General features: G+C 51.3%; 1 protein-coding gene across 1 annotated transcript in view; it reads right to left on the bottom strand.

The window, feature by feature from the left end:
• Positions 1–25,920, bottom strand: part of VWF (von Willebrand factor) — a 135,935-nt gene that overhangs the window by 70,738 nt on the left and 39,277 nt on the right. The window contains exons 11-17 of the mRNA XM_046011417.1: positions 18,793–18,929; positions 18,195–18,333; positions 17,413–17,513; positions 13,279–13,474; positions 12,399–12,614; positions 8,587–8,827; positions 2,367–2,461 (exon numbers count right to left, since the gene is read on the bottom strand). Of these exons, the coding sequence (XP_045867373.1) occupies positions 2,367–2,461; positions 8,587–8,827; positions 12,399–12,614; positions 13,279–13,474; positions 17,413–17,513; positions 18,195–18,333; positions 18,793–18,929 (1,125 nt within the window). The remainder of the gene's footprint in view (positions 1–2,366; positions 2,462–8,586; positions 8,828–12,398; positions 12,615–13,278; positions 13,475–17,412; positions 17,514–18,194; positions 18,334–18,792; positions 18,930–25,920) is intronic.

Genomic DNA, 25,920 nt, shown 5'->3' with positions numbered 1-25,920 from the left:
CAGAGAGCAGGGCAGGACAGGAATTTGGGGGGCAGCAAGACATTCAGTCTGTAAGAGACCTGAGGGTCACTTACAGACTGAATATCTTGCTGCCCCCCAAATTCACATGTTGACCCTAAAGGTAGTGGTGCTACGAAGTGAGACCTTTGGGAAGTGACGGCGCCATGAGGGTAGAGCCCTCACGGATGGGATTCATACCCCCATGAAGAGAGCCCACTGAGCTCCCCAGCCCTCTCTATCCTGTGAGGACACGAGAAGTCTGTAACCCTCACCGGGACCTTGCTAGCACCCTGACCTTGGACTTCCAGCTTCCATAACGGTGAGAAGTACATTTACAAGACAAAGACAGAAATTGTATTTCTCACACTTCAACCACCTAGTCTGTGGTATTTTGCTATGGCAGCCTGAACAGAAAAAGACAAGGTCATGAGTTCTTATTTCAACTTCTGAGCCGCCCACGTGCTTGGGATCTTGCCCCAGCTCCAGGCTGAGAGAGACTCCCCAAGCAGTCACACGGGGCAGCCCGACTTCTCACCCAGGGCGAACTGGAGAACAAAGGCAGAGCACACACCCGGTTCGCTTGGAGAGATGGGGTCTTGAGGGAAGAGAAATTCAGAGAGAGGGGGTCAAGCGGGACACTGAAAATCGTGTATGTATCTGCCTAAAGTCATTCCTCTCCCTCTCCTGGGACAGTCCTTTCTAAGCAAAGATCCATTTGGAAGCCAATTAGTTCTCCCTGAACTATAATGTGAATATGGTCCCACCAGTGCCGGACCAACCCCTTCTCCCTTCTGTGCCTTGTCCTTAAACTGCGTACCAACTATGAGGACCTTCAAACTGAGAACAAAGGGTCCAAGATCCCTGCCTTCAAATCCATCTGAAAAGCTTCCTAAATAGATGTTCTTGTCTTCAAAGACTTAAATGTGAGACCTGAAACCATAAACATCCTTCAAAAGAGAAGCAGCAGTAATCTCTCTGACACCGGCTATAGGAACTTTTTTCTAGATAGGTCTCCTGAGGCAAGAGAAACAAAAGTTAAAATGAACTATTGGGACTACATCAAAATAAAAAGCTTCTGCACAGTGCAGGAAATAATCGACAAAATTAAAAGGCAACCTACTGAATGGGAGAAGATATTTGCAAACGACACAGCTTATATATAAAAAAACATCCAAAATATATAAAGAACTTATGCAACTTGACACCCCAAAAACAAATAATCCAATTAAAACATGGACAGATGACATGAACAGACATTTCTTCAAAGAAGACATCCAGTGGCCAACACACACATGAAAAGACGTTCAACATCAATCATCATCAGGGAAATGTCAAAATTACAATGAGATACCACCTCATACCTGTCAGAATGGCTAAAATCAGCAACACAAGAAACAAGAGTTGGAGAGGATGTGGAGAAAGGGGAACTATCTTACATTGTTAGTGGGAATGCAAGATGGTACAGGTACTCTAGAAAAGAGCGTAAGTTTCCTCAAAAAGAAATAAAAATAGAATTCCCAATAATTCCAATAATTCTACTACCTGATATTTACCCAATGACAGTAAAAGCAGTACTTCAAAAAGATACCTGCGCCCCTGTGTTTACTGTAGCATTATCTACAGTAACCCCACTAGGGAAGCAGCCCAAGCATCCACCCATAGAGAAACGGATAAAGAAGAGGTGGTGTATAGATGTACAATGGAATATTATTCAGTCATGAAAAGAATGAAATCTGGCCATTTGCAGCAACATGGATGGAGCTAGAGAGTATTAATGCATTGAAAAATCAGTCAGAGAAAGACAAACACCAGATACTTTCATTTTTATGTAGATTTTAAGAAACAAAGTAGCAAAGGGAAAAAAAGAGAGAGAGAAATAGAAACTAAGAAACAGACTCTGAACTATAGAGAAAGCGCTGGTTACCAGAGGGGAGGTGGTGGGGACGGTGTTGGGGGGGGATTGATGAGTGCACTTATCATGATGAATAAAAATAAATTAAAACGATTAGATAGATAGATAGACAGACAGACAGATATCCTTGTCAGCATGTCTGTGGGCAAAAGGAAGCCAAAGAAGGAGGGTAGTCTTCACTACAATCAAGGTGACCAACTTACAGCTGCCCTCTAGGTTAAGGTCACCATGGGCAAAACAGAAGTCCCACTGAATCCACCTTGCAGAGAACTCAATCTTTCCCCCTAAAATTCCTCCTTGCCTCAATAATCTGGATATACATATGCAAAGACACGTTAAGGCCTGAGAGTCAGTCATACAGACGCAAACATTGTGTCGGTCCTGACCCACGCCCGAATACATGCACCCATGGGACAGAGCAGCCCAGCCGGGAGATGGAGAGCCCAGTACTCACTGCGGTGAGACAGGGGACTGCTGAGCACGGTGTCGGGCAGGAGGCTTCCCGGGGTTCCGCTCGTTGTACAGTGCATGAAGCCGTCCTCACAGTAGCTGCAGACAGGAAGGTGGGAGCCCAGCTTTGCAAGAGCGGAGACCCTGGCGATCTCCTTTTCCTTGCCTCTCGCTCACCCTCTGACCCCTCCAACTCATCGGAAACACAGTCTGCTGAGGCTCCCAGCGGCCTCTGTGTTACCAATCCTAATGGAATGTCTTCAGTTCTTTGCTTACCTGATCCCTTTTAACATTATTCATCACTGTGACTATTCCGTTCTTCTAGAAAAAGAGAAAACCCCTCCTGGTTTCCTCTTAACTTCCTGGTTGCTCCTTTAGGCTTGCTCCCCCCCACTCCCCCGCCGCTGGCTCCCCGCTCCGCTCTCTCTTCTCACCCTGTCCTGTCATCCACACCTTCAGCTTCGAGGACAGAGATGACTCACACACTCACATCAGCAGCTGGGATCTCCCACCTTGAACCCAAGATCCATACATTCCAGCGCTTACAGGATCGCCATCTTGGTGTCTCAAAGACTTCAAACTCACTATGTCCAAAACTGACCTCATGATCCCTCCAAACCAAAGCCAGTCGTCCTCCAGCGCTTGGATCCATTGTATGATACCACCATCCATCCACGTTCACAAACCAGCAAACAAGGGGTCAGCCCTGCCACCGCCTTCTCCCCGCCCCCATATCTGGCCATCACCCAGCCCTTGGACTTCGTCTCCAAAACATCACTGGCCCTCAGACCGACTTCTCGAGCCACCACCACTTCTCACCCAGACGAGGCAGAAACTCCGAACTGATGGATACAGACCAAATCCCTAAGACGGTATCCCTGGCCCCATGTGCTTGGAACTCAGCCTGCCCTTCCTCTAGCCCATGTCAAGCATTCATAGTCCACATACTTCTCTTCCTCCTACCCTCGTGCCTTTGCGTGCATTGGAGTTATTATATGGCTAACATTTCTCTCTCTCTCCATCACTGGACTATGAGATCTAAGAAGGTAGAAGCCATGACTGGTCTTGCTCATTATCTCCTCAGCAGCCAGCACAAGGCTTTGCATAAAGTACTCAATATATTTTTTATATTCTTTTCTTCCTCTCCTCCAATCCCAATGCCCTCCCCTCACACGCACCACTATTTCTATGATATCTGGTCTCCTAAAGGGCTCCCGGTGATGCCTGTATCCTGGTGTTCACACTCTGGTGTCATCTCTGTTGCACCAAGGTTGGTCCATGTGACCAACAGGATGTGGTAACAGTGACATACCACGTGTCACCGAAGATTAGGTGATGAAAGACTATGGCTCCTCTCTTGGGGCCCTCTCTTGGATCACTCACTCTGGGGATACCAGTTCACAAGCCACCCAGTGGAGAGTTCCACGGGGTGAGGGACTGAAGCCTTCTGCCGAGAGCTGTGTGAATGAGCTGGGGCTAGAGGCTCCAGCTCCCTTTGAGGCTCCAGATGATTCCAGGCGTAGGAGCCAACCCAAGCCGAACCACCCAGCCAAGCTGCTCCGGCAATCCTGACCCGAGAAACTTAGAGATTTATACATGTTCATTGTTTTCAGCTGTTACATTTGGGGTTCATTGTTTTATGCAGCCATAGGTAAAGAAAACTAATACAATCTTATTCTGTTTAATGTATACCTGCCTGAATGTATTCTCATAAAGTGTGTTTATTTCACACGCGGGTATGTTTAATTTACATAAGCGGTGTTGTCTCATATATCACACCGTTTGGCTGTTTTCTTTAGCACCATGTGTTTAAGAATCACCCCTGCCAGGGAGCCTGGGGGGCTCTGTCAGTTGAGCATCTGACTCTTGATTTCAACTCAGGTCATGACCTCAGGGTCATGAGATGGTGCCCCGTGTTGGGCTCTGCGCTGAGCGTGGAACCTGCTTAAGATCCTCTCTCTCTCAAAATAAATAAATAAATAAAAAATTCACCCTGCTAGTACATACCTACTTGCCAGGTTCCTTCTAAGGCTGCCCAGCCCTCTATGGTTTGCATCCACTACATTTTACATATGTACCCTCCCATGGATAGACGTAGATTGTCACCGGCTCCTTGCCACAGCAAACAAAGGTGTGATTAACATCTTCATACATGTGCTCTTAAGAGCCAGTGTGAGAATTTCTTTAGTATACATGCCCCAGAACGGAACTGTGGGGTTATCAAGGCTGGGTATCTAATTTGCATAAACTGTGCCAACGGCTCTCCCAGGGGCAGCTGACCTTGCATGTGAAGGGAGCAATGCACCTTCCAGATTAAGGAAGGCCAGGAGGCTGGAGAGGGGAGGAGTTGGCAGGGGTCAAAGTGCATGGGCCCTGGAGACCATCTTGAGGATTAGGTGTCTATCCTCAGGCCTCCTGAAAGGAAATTATTAAGAATTCCAAGCAGGAGAGCACCTGGGTGGCTTAGTTGTTAAGCCTCTGTCTTCGGTCTGTGTCATGATCCCAGGGTGTTGGGATCGAGCCCCACGTTGGGCTCTCTGCTCAGTGGGAAGCCTGCTTCTCTCTCTCTCACTCCCCTGCTTGTGTTCCCTCTCTCACTGTCTCTTTCTGTCAAATAAATAAACAAAAATCTTAAAAAAAAAAAAAAAAAGAATTCCAAGCAGAGGTATGACATAATCAGCTTGAGGTTTTGGAAAGCCACTGGGTTCTCTGAACCAGTGTATGTCCTACGTGTAGCAGATCCGGGGCCCCATATTCCACAGTCCTGCCAATACTTGGCATTACCCAGATTTCCAGTTTTTCTACTCTAATAGATATGAGTAACACTCACTGTTTTAATTGTACTTCTCTGACTGTAATGATTGTGAACATTTTCAATGTGGCTGCTGTTTAATCAAAATTGAACTGAATGAGCAAGAGAATCAGCCCTTCCTGACCTGGGCACATTCAGAAACTGTACCCTCTGGTTTTTAACTATCACTCGATTTACAGATATCCTCCCGCAGATGTCTGGCCTGTCATTTGGACGTGACCCAAAGGTTAATTTTGGGGCACCTGGGGGCTCACACAGAAGGCATCTGCCTTCAGCTCAAGTCATGGTCCCAGCATCCTGGGATCAAGCCCCACATCAGGCTCCTTGCTCAGTGGGAGTCTGCTTCTCCCTCTCCCTCCCCCTCCCCGGCTCCTGCTCTCTTTCTCTCTCTCAAATAAATAAACAAATAAATATATCTTTTAAAACAAACGCCTAATTTTATTTTTAGAAAGAAGAAAAGAAAAACCTTGCAGGAGGGTTTACAATCAACTCCTGTCCCGGATCTTGGCTTGCAAGAGGGCAAGCACTCTACCCATAAGCCTGTCCGATGACCAGCCAAATGGCCTGAAGACACACGCTAGCCACAGGTGTTTGCCCTTCCTACTACCTGTTGTAGACGCCCCCGGCATGCGTCCATGGGACTCATGATCATCTGAAGAGTAAATATAAAGAGCCACAAACAGCCCTGGTGCCTGAAGGGAAGACCAGAAAGAGGAGGTTTCCACATCATGGAGAGGTCACTGATGTGCAAATCCCAAAGACAGCCTGAAGCCAGGGCTATTCCCCCTGCAGCCCTATTCACCCAGGGCCCACAGTACCTCATCTCCCACTTTCCCTGTGCCTCCGATATGGTAAAATGACCAGGGACATTAGCTGCTCTCCAAGTCACCCCAGCCTCCTACCCTCCAGCCGCTTTCCTCACCATGCTACTGCAACATGGGCACCACCATGACCTTCTGATCGCCAAATCCAGTCGCCTACTCTTCATGTAATATGAAAAGTTCAAGAGTCCCTGGGTCCTGTCACTCGCTAAATGATTTGGGAAAGCGATAATCTCTCTAAGTCTCAAATTCTTTGCTAAAAAAGCAATGCTTGACTCCTAACAACATTGTTTTAAGGTCCCAGAGAGAAACACCCTGAAAGTCACAGCCGGACAACTGTAGTAAAACGACCACTGGGCGAAGGCCCAATGTTCAACCCAACAGATGTTATTACTCCCCTGGTCCCCTCACTTCCACAACAGGGCTCTGCCCTCGTTATGCCTTTCTGCTGGCCTTTATCCTTTGGCCTCCCTCATGGGGTCCTCTTTCTCCTCCCCTGGTCCTCTAAACATCCCCCCAAGCTCTGGACTCAGTCCCCTTTCCTGCTCCTTGGCCCACACCCTCCATGAACCTCGCTACTCTCATGGCTATCCCCCCTACCTTCACATGAATCTTGTCCAGACTCAAGTTCCACCCACAGCCATCATCCCTGTGACTGTTTCCAATCACTCACCAACATGCCTTCTCAGTAACTCATTCATTTGGGCTAAGACCAAACACGTTGTCTTTCCTCTACCAACGAGGAGCTCTCTTGCTCTTCCTGTCCTCCCTTCTGGTCTTCTTGGCATTCCAGTTCAGAGTCCTGGGGTCATCTTTAGCAAACCTCATCCCCCCACACATGCCCCCAGTCTGTTTACTTCCAGGGTCTCTGGCGTCTGTCCCCTTGCTCCATTTTCACGACTGGTATTGGCCCAGGGCCTTGACACCTTTTGATCGGATTGTCCACTTCTTCCCACAGCGGATCTCCCTGCCTTCATGCCTCTCAAAGTTTCCAGAACGCTCTGATGCTCTCTGCTCTCTGTTCAACACCTCTGAGGTCCTCACTGCCTACTGCTCAAGTCCTCACCCTACTTTTCAAAGTCCCTCAACATCCCTCCAAGGTTCTCTTCCCTCTGACAGAGGACTTACCTTGGTGATGGGTGAGGACTCATTGTGGGTTTCAGTCCCTGGGCATGGGCCCACCCCAAAGCCCTCATCCCATGGGCCCACAATGCCCACTGTTAGAATCCTCCTCAAACCCAAAGCTACCTCTTACACTAAGTCTTCTCCAACTGGAAGAAATCTGCTCTTTCCAGAATGAGTAGAGATTTTTTATGTCTCCAAAATGACAAGTCTATCAAACACAATGTTCTTTCATCTCAAGAAACATTGAGCGTACCTATTTTCTACCAGAAGTGTGTTGGGTGCTGGGGATCAGGACCTAAGATATGGTCTCTACTCTTGGGGAGGTCACGGTCCCAAGAGGAAGTAGAGCATATTGTTCTGAAATCCAACTCCGATGACAGCCACTGCTGTACTCTGAGTGTAAAAAACCTTCCTCGAGCACACGAGATTGGGAATGACTGTAAATTCCACTAAGTGAGCTTCATTACCAAATGCAATGTCCAGACCTTGTTTGGATTTTGATTTGAACATACCAATTCTATGTAAAAAGACATTTGGAGATGGATAGGAAAAAGTGGACACGGGTGGAACATTAGGTGTTATCAGGAATTATTGTTAACACTTAGCTTAATAATGATATTACGGTCACGTTTGGTTTTTTTTTTTTAAGTGCTTATCTGTTAGAAACACAAACTTAAACATTTTCAGATGAAATGATGTAAGAGCTGAGATTTTCTTTATTCCAGCCAAAAAGGAGAGGTGGGGATACATAAATAAGATTGGCAAAGTGCTGATCATCGCTGAAGCTGGGGATGGATGCCTTAGGGCTCCTCACACTACGCTCTCTCCTTTCATGACAGAATATTCTGGAATCAGGACATGTGCATTCATTCCTCTATAGACTGTCAGCTTCCTCAGGGATGACGCTGTGTCTTCTTCACCTTCCAGTGCCCAAGGCAGAGCACGTGCCAAGGAAGTGTTTGCCCAACAAATGCTGTGTTACTGGTTTCTCTCGTGACCGCGACGGCTCTGCTGAAACTGACTGTGACCGAGGCCCCGGGCAAAAGGCCACAAGAAGTGCATACAGCGGGAGCTATTTTTCAGGCAGTGCAAGAAGCAGATCAAGAGCCGCGGTCGGTCTCCCTCTGGCTCAAATGCCCTTGTGCGAGAACCCTGCCAGGAGGCTAGAGTGGAGGGGACACTTACTGTTCTCAAAAGGGGAAGCTGAGACGTAGTGCAGGCAAATGGGAGCTAGCAACGGAGCTGAAGCAGTCTTGCTGGTAGCCTGTTCTAGATCCCTACAGTGCAAGGAAGTCATTCGAGCTGGGTGAATCCCACCTTTGCTTCCGACCTGCTGTGTGACTCCGGGTGAGTCCCTTCCCTTCCTGGGCCTCAGTCTCCCTTCCATGAAATGAAGGACCTGGAGGACCATTTCCTTTCTGAGCTCTGCCACTCCTGGGGTCCGCAGTCCCACTGCTCGTACTTACCACATGGTGTGATGGTCTGAGAAGATGTCTTCAGGCTGAAAGATCTCGCCGTCATAGTAGCAGGGGCACTGGGCCTTGGGCACACAGTCTCCCCTCTCATCCAGGTACAGCCCTGGGGGGCAGAAGCAGCCTTCCAAGCAGACCTCATCGCAGTCCTCATCCGGGTAAGAAAGGGAGCGGCAGGTCATGTTACATGGGGTCCCACACTGCAGGTACACCTGGCCCGGTGGGCAGCTCAGCGCTGGGAGAGAAGGGAGGGGAGGAAGGCCTCAGTGGAAGCATAGAAACACACAGATGCCAAGGACTAGGGTTCTGGGACTTGGGGTGCCACCCTTGCAGCTGGGACTCCAAGTGTAGCTATACGATCACCACCTTCCTTTCCCACTCTGAGCAAAACTGGGTTTTCAGGCTCACAAACGTCTCTGATAATAACAGATGCACATGGATTCCCCTTTGCTGAACCCGAGGGCTCCCGCCTTAGCAGTCTCCAAAGCCTTGAAGCCTGGGACGTGTAGAAATTGGGGGGACGTTGATACTGTGACTATTAAAAAGAACTGGGAGCGCCAGGCAAGGACATTTCTCCTCGGATAAAGATCATTAATTTAGCCCCTACTGTAACCCTGCCCTTCACACAGCTTTTATGCCTTTTACGCCTCTCACTGAGCTAGATCTCATGGCCCCTGTCCTACACGGAAGAAAACTCAACGTAAGCTGAGTGACTGGTCAAGATCATGCCTCCCAGGCAGAAGCTGAGGCAGGATTTGAACCCAGTTCTCCGTGACCCGAAAGCTCATGCTCTTCACCATTATGCCCTAAAAGCAAACTGCCCCGAAGGAGCTGTGCTTTGGAGGACAGCCGCAAAGAGCTGGCCATTGTTGAACCTGCTCCAGCAAGGCGGGCAGCCCTGCCTCCCCGCTGCCTCACTCTCCCTGGCCTCCCACAGAAAGACAACACGGTGTCCAAGAGCCAAGAGGTCGTGGGGCCAAGCGTCGCAACACAGGGAAGTAGATGGGTTCTGTCTCCCAAGTTCCTGGGTCTGAGACCCAGTTCTGCCACTAGTTACTACGTGACCTTGAGCAGTTTCCTGGCTGGAAGGGACTCATACCCGCCTGGCTTGTTGTGAAGGCTGAGCGAGCCAAGCAGGTCTGAGGCAGGCATGGCCCGTGGCACACGGTCACTGCTACTTAATCACTCTGATGACTGGGGAAATTCAGCCTGAGCTCTGAGAGCTCCTGAAGGGAGGGGCTTTCCAGAGAAAGGCCTAGGCAGAGGAAGGCCTGGAACTCCTGGGATCCGGCCACCGCACGCACTCCTGGGAGCACCCCAGTGAAGAAATTCTTTATTGGGGTGTGCTGGAAGCCCTTCACCCCTTCTGCAGGCATTCCCGCTGCGCACCAGCTGCTGTCCAGGAAGTGAGGGCCTCACTCAGAGGACACTCCTGAGACCACTGGAAGCCTTGCCCTCTCTGTTAGGATCCAATTCTACAGGAGGAACCTACGGGCAGCACGTGTCTTGGAAGCTGTAACAGAAAGCCCAGGCCACGAACCCCGGACATGGGGGTGGGAACATCTGGGGAGCCCCTGCGGCCTCCGCCTCCTGCAAATGCTCAGGGCTCAGGGTTTGAGGGTGGCTGAGAAGGCAGGGGGCTCCGTCACCATATTAGACGTGGATTCTTCTCTGAACCAGCAGAGAGGCTGGGTCGCGGTGGGTGAATATTTAGAGCAGGGCGGGTTAAGATGGGGCGTATGGGGCATAAAGATGCGACTCGCTTTCAGTCCACCGAACCTATGATAGTAAGGTCACGTTTCACCCATTAAGGAGCATTTGGAGCAGAGAGCCGGCTTAGAGCCCTATGAAATTTCTCTTTTGGCCTTTGTCCCCAGAAGTGGTACACACCTCAACGGAACAGAAGCGTATTGCACGTCCACTGTGTACTGGGGCTGTGCTACGCTCATGGATGCAGAAACGGTAAGACTTGGCTCCTGCCTGCAGGGAGCCTGGGCTCTTGTCCAGTTACAAGAAGAAGAAGAAAAAAAGGGTGTACTTCTCCCAGATCTTCTCCCAGCATCCCAGAGTAGCTACGTGAACGGTGATTGCTCCCTGAGCATCCCCAGTGGGCGTGGGTTCTTCATCCTTCTTAAGCATGGAGTGGCTTAAGGAGCTCTGTTCATTTTTCAGGACGAAAATGCCCATCCTCCTTAGGTTCAGGCCTCCCAGGCCCTCTGGCCAGCCTTTTCTCTGGTTTACCTCCAAGTAAGCCCATAGATCCAGAAAACTCCTTCCCACCTCCCCTCAAATTTTTTGCCTCCCTAGCCAAATCTCAGCCTGTTCCCTCCTGTTCTGTTCTCAATGGAGGTGAAGGACGATGGCTCTTTCAAGATTAAAGACTATGTCGGTAAGCCCTCAGCCTCTGGGACAATGTCCTAAATTAGGAAATCCTTCCGATGCTGCAGCACACTGATAAAACAGAATTTCTAATGCTGGTGGACAAACGAACCATAATATGGCAGACAAGCATATTCACGAGCAGTATGCCATTTACTCCTCACTGCTCTGCCTAATTTCTAAACAGCAAACCCCAAGGAGGAAGCTATGGTGTGGAGGGCAAGACAAAGAGTTCAAGGCTGCAGAGCAGGGAAGTCAAGGGCTGGTTCCAGGAAGACCTCAGATTCTACTCCTCTGGCTGCTGGCCATGCCTCTGTGTCGTGCCAGGCCCAGAGGGATAGGGAGGCAAAACGGCATGCCTGCATAGACATGGTCCCTTACGTCCTTACTTCTGCCTCTGCTCATCTTTTTTATGACCTTGCTTAGACTCCAAACGTGAAATGGCACTTAGGCCGCAACCCTTCTAGAAGGGTCTAGACACTTCTAGACCCCTACCTAAGCTTCTTTTCAAATACATGATATGAGATTAGGACCTTTCACCATTTCTCATATCTCCTCTATTTTCCTGCTTCTGCCAAGACCATGGACATTTTTGTCTCCAAGCAAAATCACTCTAAAATTCAGAATATTTATGACAGCTCATCCTCTCAGAATATCCCCTTCATTTCCCCAAATGACTACTACTGTCCAACAGTGGAACAGCTCTTTTCAGCCAAGATGGCGTCTTTTTAAGGCCTGGTCAAATACACCACCTCCAGAAGGCCTTCCTTGGTTGCCCCTGCCTCAAACTAATTATCTTTTATTCAGTGTGATAGTCACCTAGCAGAGAGGCAGTTCCCACCTGTGCCTCAAGAGGGAAGAAAGTTCAGGCTTTAATTACACCACTGGCGTTGCCTGACCATGCTAGGCCAGCCAGCCTGTGTTATTAGAGATTTGGGCCAGGAGTCTACTGGTGGTTTGCCTGGAGTTATAAGGAAGGATTGGTATGTGCATTCCCCCACTCCCTTCGTGAGACCCTCCAGGATGCAGAGACCCACTGGGATCTGGGACCCACTCTCTCCTCAACCTGGCCATACACGTATTGAACGCTAGGTGGCAGCAGCCACAGGAAATTTCTGCTTGGCAGGGACTCCAAGGTTCTGGACCTCCAGGTAGGGGGATGCTGCTCGAGCTCCTAGGACAGGCCAGAGTAATCACACTATCCTGTGGGAGAGCCAGTCGCCACCACCGCGTCTTGCTGGAGATGGAAGGAAAAAGCGGCTGCAAATGAAGAGTTCTCGGGATCCAGGCTTGCTGAATGCCTTTGGGCCCAGTACTGAATGCAGTAATGCTAAGACAGCGCCTAGAAAAGGACCAGCAGTGCACAGGGCACCTGAGGAGGGCTCGCCTGGGTTGTGTGGGGACTGGCGGGGAGGGAGGGCACCCACCACAGAAGCTGGGCTCCCGCCACCCGATGTGCACGCCTCTCCGGGCACAGGCTGCGGCGTAGTTGGCCACGGCACTACAAAGGCAGTCTCTGCCGTCGGAGCAGGAGCAGACGTCGTAGCGGCAGTTCTGCACGTAGGGTTGAGGGCCCACGGCGCGGTGGCAGGCCTCGAACTTGGAGGACGTCAGCAGGGCGCACGCCTCCTCTGCAAACCTGGCTGTGGCGGGAGAGGGAGCGGCATGGGTTTGGCGGCGACCCCGCCCCACTCGGCGCCCAGGCCCCAGAGGGCCAGGACCAGTCGGGCTCTGAAATCCCCCCAACAGCTCCTCCCTAGGCAGCTCTCCCCCACAAAACAACCTCACATCCCTCTGGAAATCACTGTGATTTTTCTTCTGCAGCCAATAAACTCTCCTAATTACATTTGGCTTAAATACATAACAAACTGCATTTCCAGGGCACACGCCCACTGACAGAAGGGAGAAAGTTCCAGGATGGGCAGGGTAAGAGGGGGAAATTAATGCAGGCCTGAAATGTTGCCACAGATAAATCTGCAAATGGCCACCCCAGAGCATTTATCTTCCAATAATTTAATTCTGGATCTGTGTGGCTGCTGTGCCAACAGACTGAGAGAAGGTCCAGGGACAGGAAGCATGGACTGTTCTCTTCTTTCCCAGGGTTAGGCTCACGGGGTGGGGGGTGGTGGTGAGGGGTTGCGCAGTCAAGGAACTTGGAAGAATAAACAATCCAGATGGAGATCATCAAATGTTGGTGGTAAAAGCCAAGTGCCCCTGTACCCTCAAGTGGGTGCACCGTGCCATGGAAGCCCGGAGACCTCAGGGCTCTGCAAGGTCCCCCATGCCCCCCCGCGGGGGCTCGCATACTCAGGCGCGGGTTGAGGCTGCACGGATCGCTGTGCTGCTTCTGAAGGTCTTCGCAGTCCCCGTGCAGTTTCCAGGCGTTCCCGAAGTCTTCCACCAGGGGCTCCGCCAGGCCTGAGGGCGTCACGAAGTCGTCACCCCTGTTGCCGTTGTAATTCCCACACAGGCCGCACGTCTTCCCCGCGTAGACTGGGGACAGCTGTGGGGAGACGCACACCCCTTTGGAGCTGCGGCTGCCAAAGCAGCCACAGCTTCCCCTCGGCTAATGAGATGGTTTTCATCAAAAACCGCTCCCCGGGTGAAAAATAAATACAAATTTAATAAACTGCAGCAGAAGCCTGAGGCTGTGGGCGGGGGGGAGCCCAATGGGGTGTAAGCCTACCACCAGCAACATCCCACTCTTAAATCATTAGAGTCAGAGAGCAGCCGGGCCAGAAGGGACTTCAGAGATCATCTAGCCATTTAAAGATGGAGAGACAGTCCAGGAGAGCGAAAGTGACTGGCCTAAGGTCACAGAGGTGGCGGCAGAGCTAGGACCAGTAGCTGGATCAGGTCCCCATCCAGCATGCTCTGTGCCTATCAGAGGAGATGCTCCTGCCACCGGGCCCTGCCACCCAGGAGAACCAAATGCAAAGAGCCCTTTACGGAACATTTATATCAGTCACACATGTGGGGGAAGCAGGTCCCTTGTGGTCCAAGTAGTCTCAGAGCTCACATTTGGTGACAAAGAACAAAACTTGCCCGTCTGGATTCGACTCAGCCACTGGGTGTCATTGGAGAGAAAAGACCATGAGCCAAGGAGGACTCTAGGGGCTGTGATCAGAGAAGCTAGGGTCAGCAAGGACTCTGGGGCAGTCTACTGTGGGTGACCAGGATGGTTCTGGAGGCAAAGTCTAGGCCACCAGCAAACGGTTTGTTCTCCATCCTTTGGAACCCAAAGTGCACACTCATGGACAACTTGGAGAGTAAAACCTGCCTTTCACACTTTACAAGGGGGGGCTTCCACCAGTTTCTAGTAAGAGGGCCCTCATCCAAAGACAGAGCCAGGGCGGGGACCCCAGAGTCCTGACTCCTACTTTGCATGTAATTAACATGGCCGGACAGCCTTCCTGGGTTGAAACCATCACGCGGTAGGACTGGGCCCGGTATGGTCATCTCTAGAAGCCTCTTCCAGCTTCTAGCTACGACTTCACAGGATGCAGGATGAACAATCTAGTGGAAGGTTCCAGACCCATATAAAACGTACCCAAGGAAATAGCATTAAAAGAAAGAGAATAGAGTGATTTTCCTTGTTTGCTTTACAAATTTTAAGTGTTGCCACTCTAGGCATGGACGACCTGTCCTGCCCTCCCTATTTAAAATGTAAATCCTCTGACCCTGATACTTCCTGTCCTTCTTGGCTGCTTTATTTATCTCCTCCAGATTTATCACCTTCTAATATATGATATAATTTACGGCTTGGTTTGGTTTCTGGTCTGGCTCCCCGGAGGGAACATAAATGAAGCAGGACAGGGTTTCTTGTCTGTTTTGTCTCACTGTTGCAACCTCGGCCTCTCAAATGCGACTTTGCACACTCAAAAGGTGCTGTGTTGAGTCCATGATTGAACAAATGGCTGAGTTCATGAGTGAATGAGGCTCTCCCTAGGACACAGACTGAAACATCATGCTAGCAGTCAAGGCGAGGCCCCAGCTGAGCAACTAAATCGGTGGTATCTTCACTCCACCACCCATGCCACAGCACCCTCTCCTCCTGCTTCATTCCCAGACTGAGTGCCGTCGTGCCCCCCCACCCCCAAGTCCCTTTGGTCATCCAGACCTCCTGTCCCACCACCCCCCCACTAAGACAATAGCGTCATCCGTTCCCTCAGTCCCTTTGGCTTAACTCAAGGGTAGGCTCAGCCCTCAGATCAAGAGCACCTTTTCTGGGAAGTGGGAGGCTGTGGAGAAGGTGGGATGGCCATTGGCAGGGTAGGGGGGCACCCTCCCTGAAGACCAGGGTACCAGAGGTGAGTGGGTCAGGAGACCTGAGTTCTCTGGTCCTCGCTCTGTCACCAAATGACCACGAGATCCAGGGTGAGTTCTTTCTGGCTCCAGAAAGGGATTTTCTTTCTTTCTTTTTTTATAAAGATTTTATTTATTTATTTGACAGACAGAGATCACAAGTAGGCAGAGAGGCAGGCAGAGAGAGAGGAAGGGAAGCAGGCTCCCCGCTGAGCATGACCCTGGGATCATGACCCAAGCCGAAGGCAGAGGCTTTAACCCACTGAGCCACCCAGGCGCCCCGGGATTTTATTTCTAATTGCAAATGAGTGGCTGACAAGATGTTGTCCGAGATCTTCCTGCTCTATGATCTGTGGTCATAAGGTTTATTTTTTTAGAAAAGAAAAGAAAGTCATTAATATGGAACATTCTCCAGGACTCTAAGACAAGGGAAAGAATATGGTATCATGAGGACAGAGGAAACCAAGATCTCATCAGGAATGCCCTAATGCCCCTGCCAGGATTATACCAAGGGCCCTGTGCCCCACAGGACACCTGTGCATCAGAAGGGACTCTCCAGGGATCCAAGGAATGATCTAGGGCAGCAGTTCTCCAAGAGTGGCCTTGGGGAGCTGTTGAAGTTGGGGGTGAGGGATCCCTGAGGACTTGCAAGGTGTCCATGAGGCCAAAACTATTTTCCTAATCATCCAAAGACATTATCTGGCTTTTCCCTCTCATTCTCTTACAAGTGTGCAGTGGAATTTTCCAGAGGCTACATGACACATAATGTTGCAAAAGATTGAATGCAGAAGTATATCTGTGACTCCAGCTGTCTTCTATTAAGCCAGCCATTAAAGAAATTGGCAGAAATGTAAAACAATGGTATTCTTCTCACAACTTATTTTTGTTTTGGAAAACATGATTATTTTTTTTTAAATATATTGTTTATATTAACATGGAGTGGTTTTATTATTGTTATTTTTTGTTTGGGTTTTTTTTAATTGAAGTGTCATTAACATACAGTATCATATTGGTTTCAGGTGTGCCATATATGATTATTGTAATTTTTTTAAAAATATTTTATTTATTTGACAGAGAGAAATCACAACTAGGCAGAGAGGCAGGCAGAGAGAGAGGAGGAAGCAGGCTCCCTGCAGAGCAGAGAGCCTGACGCGGGGCTCAATCCCAGGAACCTGAGATCATGACCTGAGCCGAAGACAGAGGCTTAACCCACTGAGCCACCCAGGTGCCCCTGATTATTGTAATTTTTAAGTGAATTCGTAAATACATATTTTAAGCCTCTGATTTAATTTCTAGTGTGGTAAATATTGACAGCTATACCCTTCGCAAAAGATCTTGGGGTCTTCAGTAATTTGTAAGAGTACAAAGGCATGTGATGACCAAACAATGAGAAGCACCAGTCCGGCAGGAAGGACACTGTCCTGAGCGCTGACCAGCTCTGCCCCAGCCTCGTGTGCAGTGCTGGGCACCTCTCCCCGCTCACCTGTGCCTGAGTCGCTTCATTCATAAAAACAGCAGTGAAAACCATACTGCCCCTACTGCTTCAGGAAATTCCCAGAGGAAACAGTGTATAAGGAAGCCCTGTGATATATATGGATTGCTACCCAAATGTGCCTCTGGGACCACAGAGACCAAGGGGGGGTGCCCCCCCCCAGATTGCAAAGGCTCAGGGAAGGGATGAGAGACCTGGCAGTTCCCAGTGCAACCCTTCAGGGCCAGGATGGTCTGTACCCCTGGGGAGCACAACATAGGATCTCAGTGGCCACTTCCAGACTTGCTCTTTCCTTTCTGCTCACTGTGGGTACCTCCACAGAGAGATGCCCCCGGCTCCCATTTGTCACAGCCAGGAAGCTGCGCTCCAAAATGCTATCTCTTAGCCCCTCAGGAGCCTACCCAGTCTGGGCGCCCCTGGGGAGCCAGAGCTCCAGAGGTGAGAACCCCCAGGGCAAACAAGGGGCATCCAAACAACAAACACCAGTCTCTCATAAACAAGAGAGGCCTGTTCCTCCCTCTGGGGGCGTAGGGCCTGGGGAGAGAGGAATTCTTCTCCCACCACAGAAAGCCACTCTCCCAGAGCACAAATGGCACTTTGTAAGGTCCCCGCTGCAAGGCGGCCGAGTCCGGGAGGGCACCTACCATCACCAGCAGCCTCCCCCGGCCGTCCCAGTCCATCTGCAGGTCCTCCCCGTAGCTGAGGCGCACGGAGGCCATCACGGTGTGCTGGATGCGGAGGTCACCTGGAACCGAGCAGGGACAGGATTTAGCCCTTCAGCAGAGATGGGGAGAGGGCTGGGTGGTGAGAGGCAGATGTATCGTGGAGAGAGACAGAGTGTCTCACAAAGGACTGTAACAATGACATCAAGGAGTTGGGGACAGATGGAGATGTCCATGAGGTTGAAGGGGTTCTCAGGAGGAAAGATAAGCAGGATGAACCTGGTACAAATGGAATTCCAGAGAAAGGTGCCCCACTATCCCAGCGGCAGCCTGCCATTCACTCTACTGCCACAAGAGGGCGGCAGAGGCTCCTGCATCCTCTGCTGAGGCAGCTCTGCCTCCCATTGAATTCCTGACACCCCACCTCCACAGCCCCCAGCCTTCCCCCAGGCGCTTCTGCCCTTGCACTGCTTCTAGGCTGCGCCATGAGTGTGCAGAGCTGCGTGCAGCACTCGTCCCTGAAGACGAGGCAGGAGACATACCTTTTACCCTGGAGGAAGGGATCTGAGAGGGAGACACACACCACTAACGACAGCTTCCTCAACTCATCCTCCCCCTCCACGAAGCCTTCCTTGCTTGCAAGGATGCCTGCTGAGGATACCCACCCCTCCCCAGAAGCCTCCTCACCGAAGAGGTGGGCAGGGAGCATGGCTGAGGAGTAAGTGGGACCAGCCCCCAGCCTGGTGGAGGAGGACAGAACACACCTTGCAGGAGAGGGATCTGGACATCCTGGCCATCCACGGACACGCCTCCTCCGTGCTTCAGCTTCACAAGGCTGTTGTGCCATTGGGGCAGGCGAACAGTGACTGAGCGGGTGCAGACAGCATCGGGGTCATCGGCACACTGCCAAGAGGGCCACACAGAGTGACGTCACCACAAACCCCCTGTCCGTCACCCCAGCCTGGGACCCATTTACTCAATGGAAAGAGCACAACCCCAGGCAGCCTCTGGCCTTCTGAGTGACAATTCCATTGTCACAGAATGGTCTCTGTGAGTAGGTCCCCTGGAGGGGTGGCTGAACAAGGCCCTGAGCCCAGCGCTCACAGCTGCCCAACTCCCTGCAGCTCCCCACACCCTTTCCCTTCCTCCTAGGCCTCTATCTTCCTGTTGCTTGGGCCTATGGTTCCAAAGCAAATCTGGGACTTCAGTCCTAAGGGGGAGCCATGTGCCCTCTAGATTTGCCCTCCTTGCTCCAGTCCCTGGAGAAAAGAGGGATAGTGTGTACCACAGCCACTCAGAGAAGGAACCACCTTGCCCCTCGCCTTCCATCACCACCTCCTGCAGGGCAGCAGGCCAGCTCACCTGCACAGTCTCAATGACAACAGAGAAGGTGTGGTCCTGGCAGTCCTGGGCCAGCAGGTACTGGCAGACCCCACTGAAGGTGAAGTACCTGTTGTCAAAGCTCTTGAAGTGGGATTGTCCTGTGACGAGACACTCCCCTGGAGGGACACAGAGGGAGGCGGTGAGAACAGGAAGGGGAGACCCCTGGTGGCGGTGGGGGAGGGGGACAAAGGAGGCCTGCATGAGCAAACCGGGCCCCTCTCGTGGAACTGCACAGACGTTCTCTCCCCACATCAGTCTGAAAATGAGTTCTATGGGAGGACTCGAACTCAGGTCCCAGTCCTCAAACAGTGAGAGGTCAGCACTGGATCATCACGTCAATGGCTCACTTTTTGGAGGGGACAACCAAGGGCAGTGACAGAGCCATATGCAGTCTGCAGCGGAGCCCGGCCTGGAGCCCGCGGCTTGAGCTCTTGGTTCAGTGTGGCTCATTGTGCTTCCCCCAGCCACCCCACAGGGTCTGGCTCTGCGGGGGTCAGGTGCCTCTTGGTCCCAGGAAGGGCCTTTCTTGGCACTGGCCTTGTGGGGGGCTCTGGGGCACGGCCCCACCCTGGAGAGTCCCCTGAGGCAAGCAGGCAGAAAGGTCAGCCCAGGTGGAGGACGGAGGAGGGGTGAGGCGGGCATTCTCCAGGCTCAGCAGGGCAGCGGCCGGGGCACCATCCTCGCCCCTCAGCCGAGGGGCGGCTCTAAGGCCTCCTCATGGGCAAGTCCATGTTGTGACTTCAGTTGGGGCCAATGGGGGGCCGGGAGGCCATCTGCCCATGATCTCACCACTGCCCAGCCAGCTCCCTAGCTCAGGCTGACACATCTGTGGGCAGGGATGAGGACTCCCCTTGGTCACCCTGCCACGCAGAGCCCTCGGCTCACCCTCCACCTGAGCCCCGCTCCATCCCGCCCCAGATCACAGCCCCGCCAAGAGGCTGGCTCAAGGCACCTCAGGCCAGAGGTCACACATCCCGCAGAGTGTCCGCGCAGCGTGGGTGGGGAGGGGGGTTGAGGGGGGGGGCTGCCAAAGTCCCCAGTGATTCCCTACACGCTCCCACCCAGCTCGGGGCAATTCCGTCCCCAGGACCCACAATGGGCCCATTGAAGCTGAAGTGGGCATCTGGATCCCTTCCCAATCTCCTTCTATGTATTTCCTCTCTCTTTTGTGCCTTCTACTCTTTAGAGAAATACAGACACCCACCATGACCGTCCCATAAAGTAGGGGTCCCTCCTTCCCACCCAGTCACCCTTGACCTCCAAACTGCAGACACCTATTCTCCAGAGCACTAATCCCGCCGAAACTGAAAGTTCCCCCTAAAATGGTCTTAGAGCCAGTCCCACCTTGGCCCACCACCAGGGGCTGCTCTTAGGCTCTGTCTCCCAGTCGGGGCGTTGGAGCCGCCCCCCCTGGCGAATACATGCCCAACACATCCCTACCACCTGCCGCCTCAGGCCCACGTCTGCGCTGAAAGGCATGGCAGGCACAATTTTGGATCCGGGTGTGGTCCTGCCTTTGGTCTGTACTGGAAGGCAGGGGTAGGGGAGAGTAGCCTCAGGTCACTGTGAGTGTCCTCTGACTGGTCCCCAGGGCGGCTGACCCCTCCCAAAACGACATGGGCCAGGAAGGCACACTCAGCCCAGAAGAAATTAAAAATCAGGGAGGCCCCAGATCATTTTCAGCATCACCCTCTGCGATAGTAAGAAATATACATTTGGTCTTTATCCCTGCTTCTTGACACAGAGCTCCCAAAGCCCTTGGGACATCCTAGGAGCAGCTGTTGTTCTACTGAAACCACTCTTGGTGGGCCCCTAGACAGCTTCAGGATGGGAGCGGGTCACCAGAAAGACCCAGGCGAAATGAAAGAATTGGAAATTTCAGTCCCACCCTCCAGCCTCCAGGGACCAGAGAGAGAGGCTGGGGATTACTAATGGATCACGTCTGCGTAAAACCTCCCTTTAAAATCCCTAAACAAGAGGATCTAGAAAGCTTCTGAGTCAGTGAATATTCCACGCACAGGAGGGTGGCTATACCCAGTTCCACAGGGACAGGAGCTCCATCCTTCTAGGCTTTGCCCCGTGCACCTCTTCACCTGATTGTTGATTTGTATCCTTTATAATAAGCCAGTACTAGTAAATAAAGTGCCTGAGTCTGGGGAGCCATTCTAGCAAATTATTGGACCTGAGGAAGGCATTGTGGGAACCCCCAACTTGTAACCAATCCGACAGAAGTGGGTACCCTGAGAGCCCAGTACTTGGGCTCAGCACCTGAAGTGGGGCATCCTGGGTGACGGAGCCCCTAACCTGCAGGGTCTGCATGATTCCTGTCATTAGTGTCAGGACTGAATTGTAGGACACCCAGTTGGCAACCAGAAAGTAAAAGAATTGGTTGACTTGGGGGAAAACCACACACATTTCACGTCAGAAGTGCTATAAATAGGACAGCTCAGGTCCTCCCATGACATCGGCCCCAAAGAAAGCAAGAGTGAGGGATCACTGTTCATGGCAGGCAGTAAAGGTCGGGCCAAAGGTCACCCCAACCCATTGTAAATGTGCTGAAATTCCAAATCAGCTGGTGTCACAGGAAAGCCTTTCTGCAAGGGCTGTTTCTCAGAATCCACCACGATCCTGCAAACAGAGTGATATGGACCTTGGTGTCAAACATCTTGACCCCATGGCAATAAAATGGGTGGGAATTCTTCCCCTGACCTTTCTCTGTTTTCTCAGGAGGGCTCTTATCTGAGTATGAAAGTGGGCCTGCATTATCTCCGATGAGGTCTAGGAAAAGAGGGGTCAAGAAGAAAAATGCACAAACATTCAAAAGCAGAACTTCCAGAGCTTGAATCTAATCGCCGGATCTGATTTCCTGCTCCGACCCCCACTGACTTGTGCTCTGAAGTTCCTCAGGAATCGAAAGTCTAAATATGACATTTAGCTTATCGCTCTGGTACCACTGAGGGACGGAGCTGTGAGCACAGGAAACCTAACAACACAGATGGGGAAGCTGCTGGGCTCTCGGATGGCCCTGGGAGCTGGAACCTGTCTCTCACCCGTCCTCTGCCCGGAGCAGGATGGCCAGGACATTCCCGGTCAGCTAGCTGGTCAAGCCACAAAGGGCAGCCCCCAACCAATGGCTGCCCCCCCGCCCCCCCCCACCCCCACCTTGCCCAGCCGATGGAGAAGGCGGGCAATGACAGTCTGGTGAATCAGAATCAGTGAGGAACAGGTGATTCTTTTTTTTTTTTTTTAAGATTTTATTTATTTATTAGAGAGAGAGAGAGCGTGCGCGAGCACAGGCAGACAGAGTTGCAGGCAGAGGCAGAGGGCGAAGCAGGCTCCTTGCCAAGCAAGGACCCCGATGTGGGACTCGATCCCAGGACGCTGGGATCATGACCTGAGCCGAAGGCAGCCGCTCAACCAACTGAGCCACCCAGGTGTCCCGGAACAGGGGATTCTTAAAAGAGCCTCAAAGTAGAATGGCCGGGAATTAAAGCAGATCTGCTACGTGAATAAAGATCTTCCCTTATTGGGGCACCTACGTGGCTCAGTGGGTTAAGTGTCTGCCTTCAGCTCACGTCATGATCCCGGGCTCCTGGGATCGAGCCCTGTATCGGGCTCCCTGCTCCTTGGGGAGTCTGCTTCTCCCTCTGGCTGCCTCTCTGCCTGCTTGTGCTCTGTCACTCTTGCTGTCAAATAAGTAAATAAAATCTTAAAAAAAAAAAGATCTTCCCTCATGAAAAAATTGGAAAGAACCCTCTCCCCCAATGGGAACGCATGACCTTGTCTAAAAGAAACCCCTTGTCTAAAAGAAATCTGCAGTACCTGAGACGTCCCTGGGGCTTCTCCGCTCAGCCCGTCTGCTTCTATCCTTTGCCACATGGCCTCCAGAAATGCCAGCCTCTCGCAAAGCAACACAGACTCCCCCAGTGGAAGTTCCCCCAAAGCCTGCCTGTAGACCGACAATAACATCACCTGTCCCCCAAATGCACAAGGTGCACTTCAAGGGCTCCATGGGTGCGTCTCATGCACTGTTTCCATGAGGCAGCCGTCACCAACCCCAGTTCACAGCTGAGGAAAGCGAAGCACAGAGAAAAACTCACCCAAGGCCCAAGGTCCTCAGACAGGGATTTGCTCGTGGGCCTTGTGCCTGGCTTCAGGGCCCAGAGCACTCCACACTACCCAGCACCCTTCCCCCGGGCCAGCTCCTGCGGTTTCCCATAGTCCCCGACATGGTGAAGGCCAAGCCTGGGTCACTCTGAGCCTGGGCACACGTGGGCCCCGTGCCAAGGGGCCGAGGTACCACTGAGTCTGGATACGGAGACTGAGTGGAGATGAGCCCTGGCTTCTTCCTTTTTTTTTTTTTTTTTAAGATTTATTTATTTATCTGAAAGAGTGGGGAGAGGGGCAGTGGAGAGAAGAGAGTTATGTCAAGCAGACCTCCCACTGAGCGCAGACCCCCGATGTGGGACTACATCTTACAACCCTGAGAGCATAACCGAGAGAATCAGATGCTCAACCAACTGAGCCACCCAGGCACGCTTCCCCGCTCCTTTTTTTTTTTTTTTTTTTTTTTTTAAAGATTTATTTATTTCCTGAAGAGCCCTGGCTTCTAAAGGTAGTACACTGGCCTGTCCTGAAGGAGGTCTGCTGGGACTCCAGAAGCCCCAGTATTGGCTGGGGAAGGCCCCAGCAGCGTTTCAGTGAACTTGGGCATTCAGATCCCTCAGGTGAGCCCAGGTGCCTAGGAATGCACGCTCCCATTGGACAGGCACTGGTCCTAATCACCGTCTCTGTTAGCCAACGAAGAAGTCTGTCTTCCCTGAGGCTTCGGAACAGATAGCTTGAATCCTAACGTTGAATTACAGGAATCAGAAATTATACGGAACCAAACAAGGAACAAGTTATACCAAGGCCCTCCCCTGCCCGGAAGCCAAGCCCAAGGCAGGGGTGGGTTCTCTCTGACCTTCTTGCCCCTCAGGCCCCAAGCTACACCCTGCCCAGGCCAGACTCCTTTGGGCGTGTGCCTATATGTCTCAGTCCTTCTCCCATCCTGCTTAATGAGGCAGTCGGGGCTACTGGGAATGAATATGGCTAACATTAATTGAGTGCTTGCTGTCTGCCAAGTAACAGCTTCTGTGGGATGAAGCTGCTGTTACCATCCCTGTGTCACAGATGAGGACACTGAGGCTGCAAATGATCAGGCAGCTTACCAGAGTCACCCCACTGGGAAGTGAGGGAACTGGAATTCTGGCCAGGCTGCCCGAGTCCACCCCACTGCCCAGGCCCCTGGCCCCCTGCTATGATAACCTGTCAATGGGCATAGGATGGGCAAGTGAGGAAGCCTCCACTCACACCTTCCCAGCTGCAGAAGAGAACCTTCTACATTCTTCCATCAGGAGTTTGAAATTCTAGAACTTTTACTGGAAGAGTAGTCCCTGTTAATAGGCATGCTCCTTCCTCATTGACCCCGATCAAACATTTATGGTTCAATGGGAACCAAATTAGCAGAACTTTCCTGGGCAGCATGTGTTGCAGAGGAAAGGAAGAGGAGGAGAGGGAAGAGAGGCTTGGGGTTACAGAAAAGGAAGTCTGAGAAAACCACAGTTTTGCCTGCTGCTGCCCTAATTCCTAACAAGAACAGAGAGCCTCAGTGAGTAATGAAGGCCTAGAGGAGCCCTGAAGCTCCAACCCCTCCCCATACAGACTGATGTTCTCCTGGGCAATTTCTTCTCCCTCCCACTCCCCATACACAACACTCCTTGTGCCAGGCAGCCTCTAAGATGCTCCCCGCATGGTCCCACCTCCTGTATTCATGTCTTTGTGTGATCCCTTCACCTTGAGTGTAGACTAGACATGTTGACTTTTTTCTAGTAAATGTAATACAGCAGAAGTGAAGGATATCACTTTGGAAATTGGGTTTTTAAAAGACCAGGGCTTCTATTTTGGCTGTTCTCCCTGACTCTGTCTGAGGTCACTCACCCTAGAAGAAGCCAGCTATCAAAGTCCTAAAGGAGCCTTCAGATAAAACCACAGCCCAAGTCAGCCCTGGACTGCAACTTCATGAGAAATAGTGAGCCAGACTCAGCCACACCCAGATTCCTGACATACAGAAGCTCTAAGATTAAAAAAAAAAAAAAAAGTTTGTTTGCTAAGTTTGGGGTAATTGTCTACACAATAGACAATTAGTACACTCTCATCTTATCCCCGAGAATCAAAACCCAGCTCCCTACTTCTAAGATTCGCAATATCAGCTCTTCCAGGGACTGTGGAGAAGTCATAGCCCGCTCTTTGCTATTCTAGCAGAGTCAAGCATATCCCCTTCCAGAACCTTCCCATCGGAAGCTTTACCAGCAATTGTCACACTGGGGGCATAAGACAGCCCCACTGCCAGCTGCATCATGGCAAATAATGGAAACATGCCTGTGTGCTACAGGTAGAAATGGAGTCAAGCATTTGGAGATGGGAGACAACCAGACAACAGGAGATGGGAGATGACCAGCTAAACTCCAGAACTTGAAAAAGAGGGTCAGAGCTGAGGCTTTGAATATACAGAGTATGAGTTTAGCGACTGTGTGGGCAAAATATGGATCGTCCACTCTGTAGACTGCAGAGTTGGAACTGGTTATCCTCCCATCAAGGAGTCAAGAAAATATCTTACATCCTCAGCAAAGCTATCTTCTAAATTTTGAACTGAAGACCAGGGGTTGTAGTCTGCCCCAGACCAAACATTCCAACATGTGCACAGTGAGTGTTCAAATCATTGTTGGATGGATGGATGGATGGATATATGAATGGATGGATGGTTAGTTGGATGGATGGATGGTTGGATGGATGGATGGATGGATGGATGGATGGATGGATGGTTAGTTGGATGGATGGATGGATGGATGGTTAGTTGGATGGATGTATGGATGGATGGATGGTTAGTTGGATGGATGGATGGATGGATGGATGGTTAGTTGGATGGATGGATGGATGGATGGTTGGATAGATGGATGGATGGATGGTTGGATAGATGGATGGATGAACAGATGGACAGTTGGCTGAGTGAAAGATGCTCCCTACAGAAAGTCGTTATTAAGAATTCCTAATCTGGGGGCGCCTGAG

The sequence above is a fragment of the Meles meles genome, chromosome 7 (genome assembly GCF_922984935.1).
Source record: "Meles meles chromosome 7, mMelMel3.1 paternal haplotype, whole genome shotgun sequence".
Classification (NCBI taxonomy): domain Eukaryota; kingdom Metazoa; phylum Chordata; class Mammalia; order Carnivora; family Mustelidae; genus Meles; species Meles meles.
This window is presented reverse-complemented; position numbering and strand designations above follow the sequence as displayed.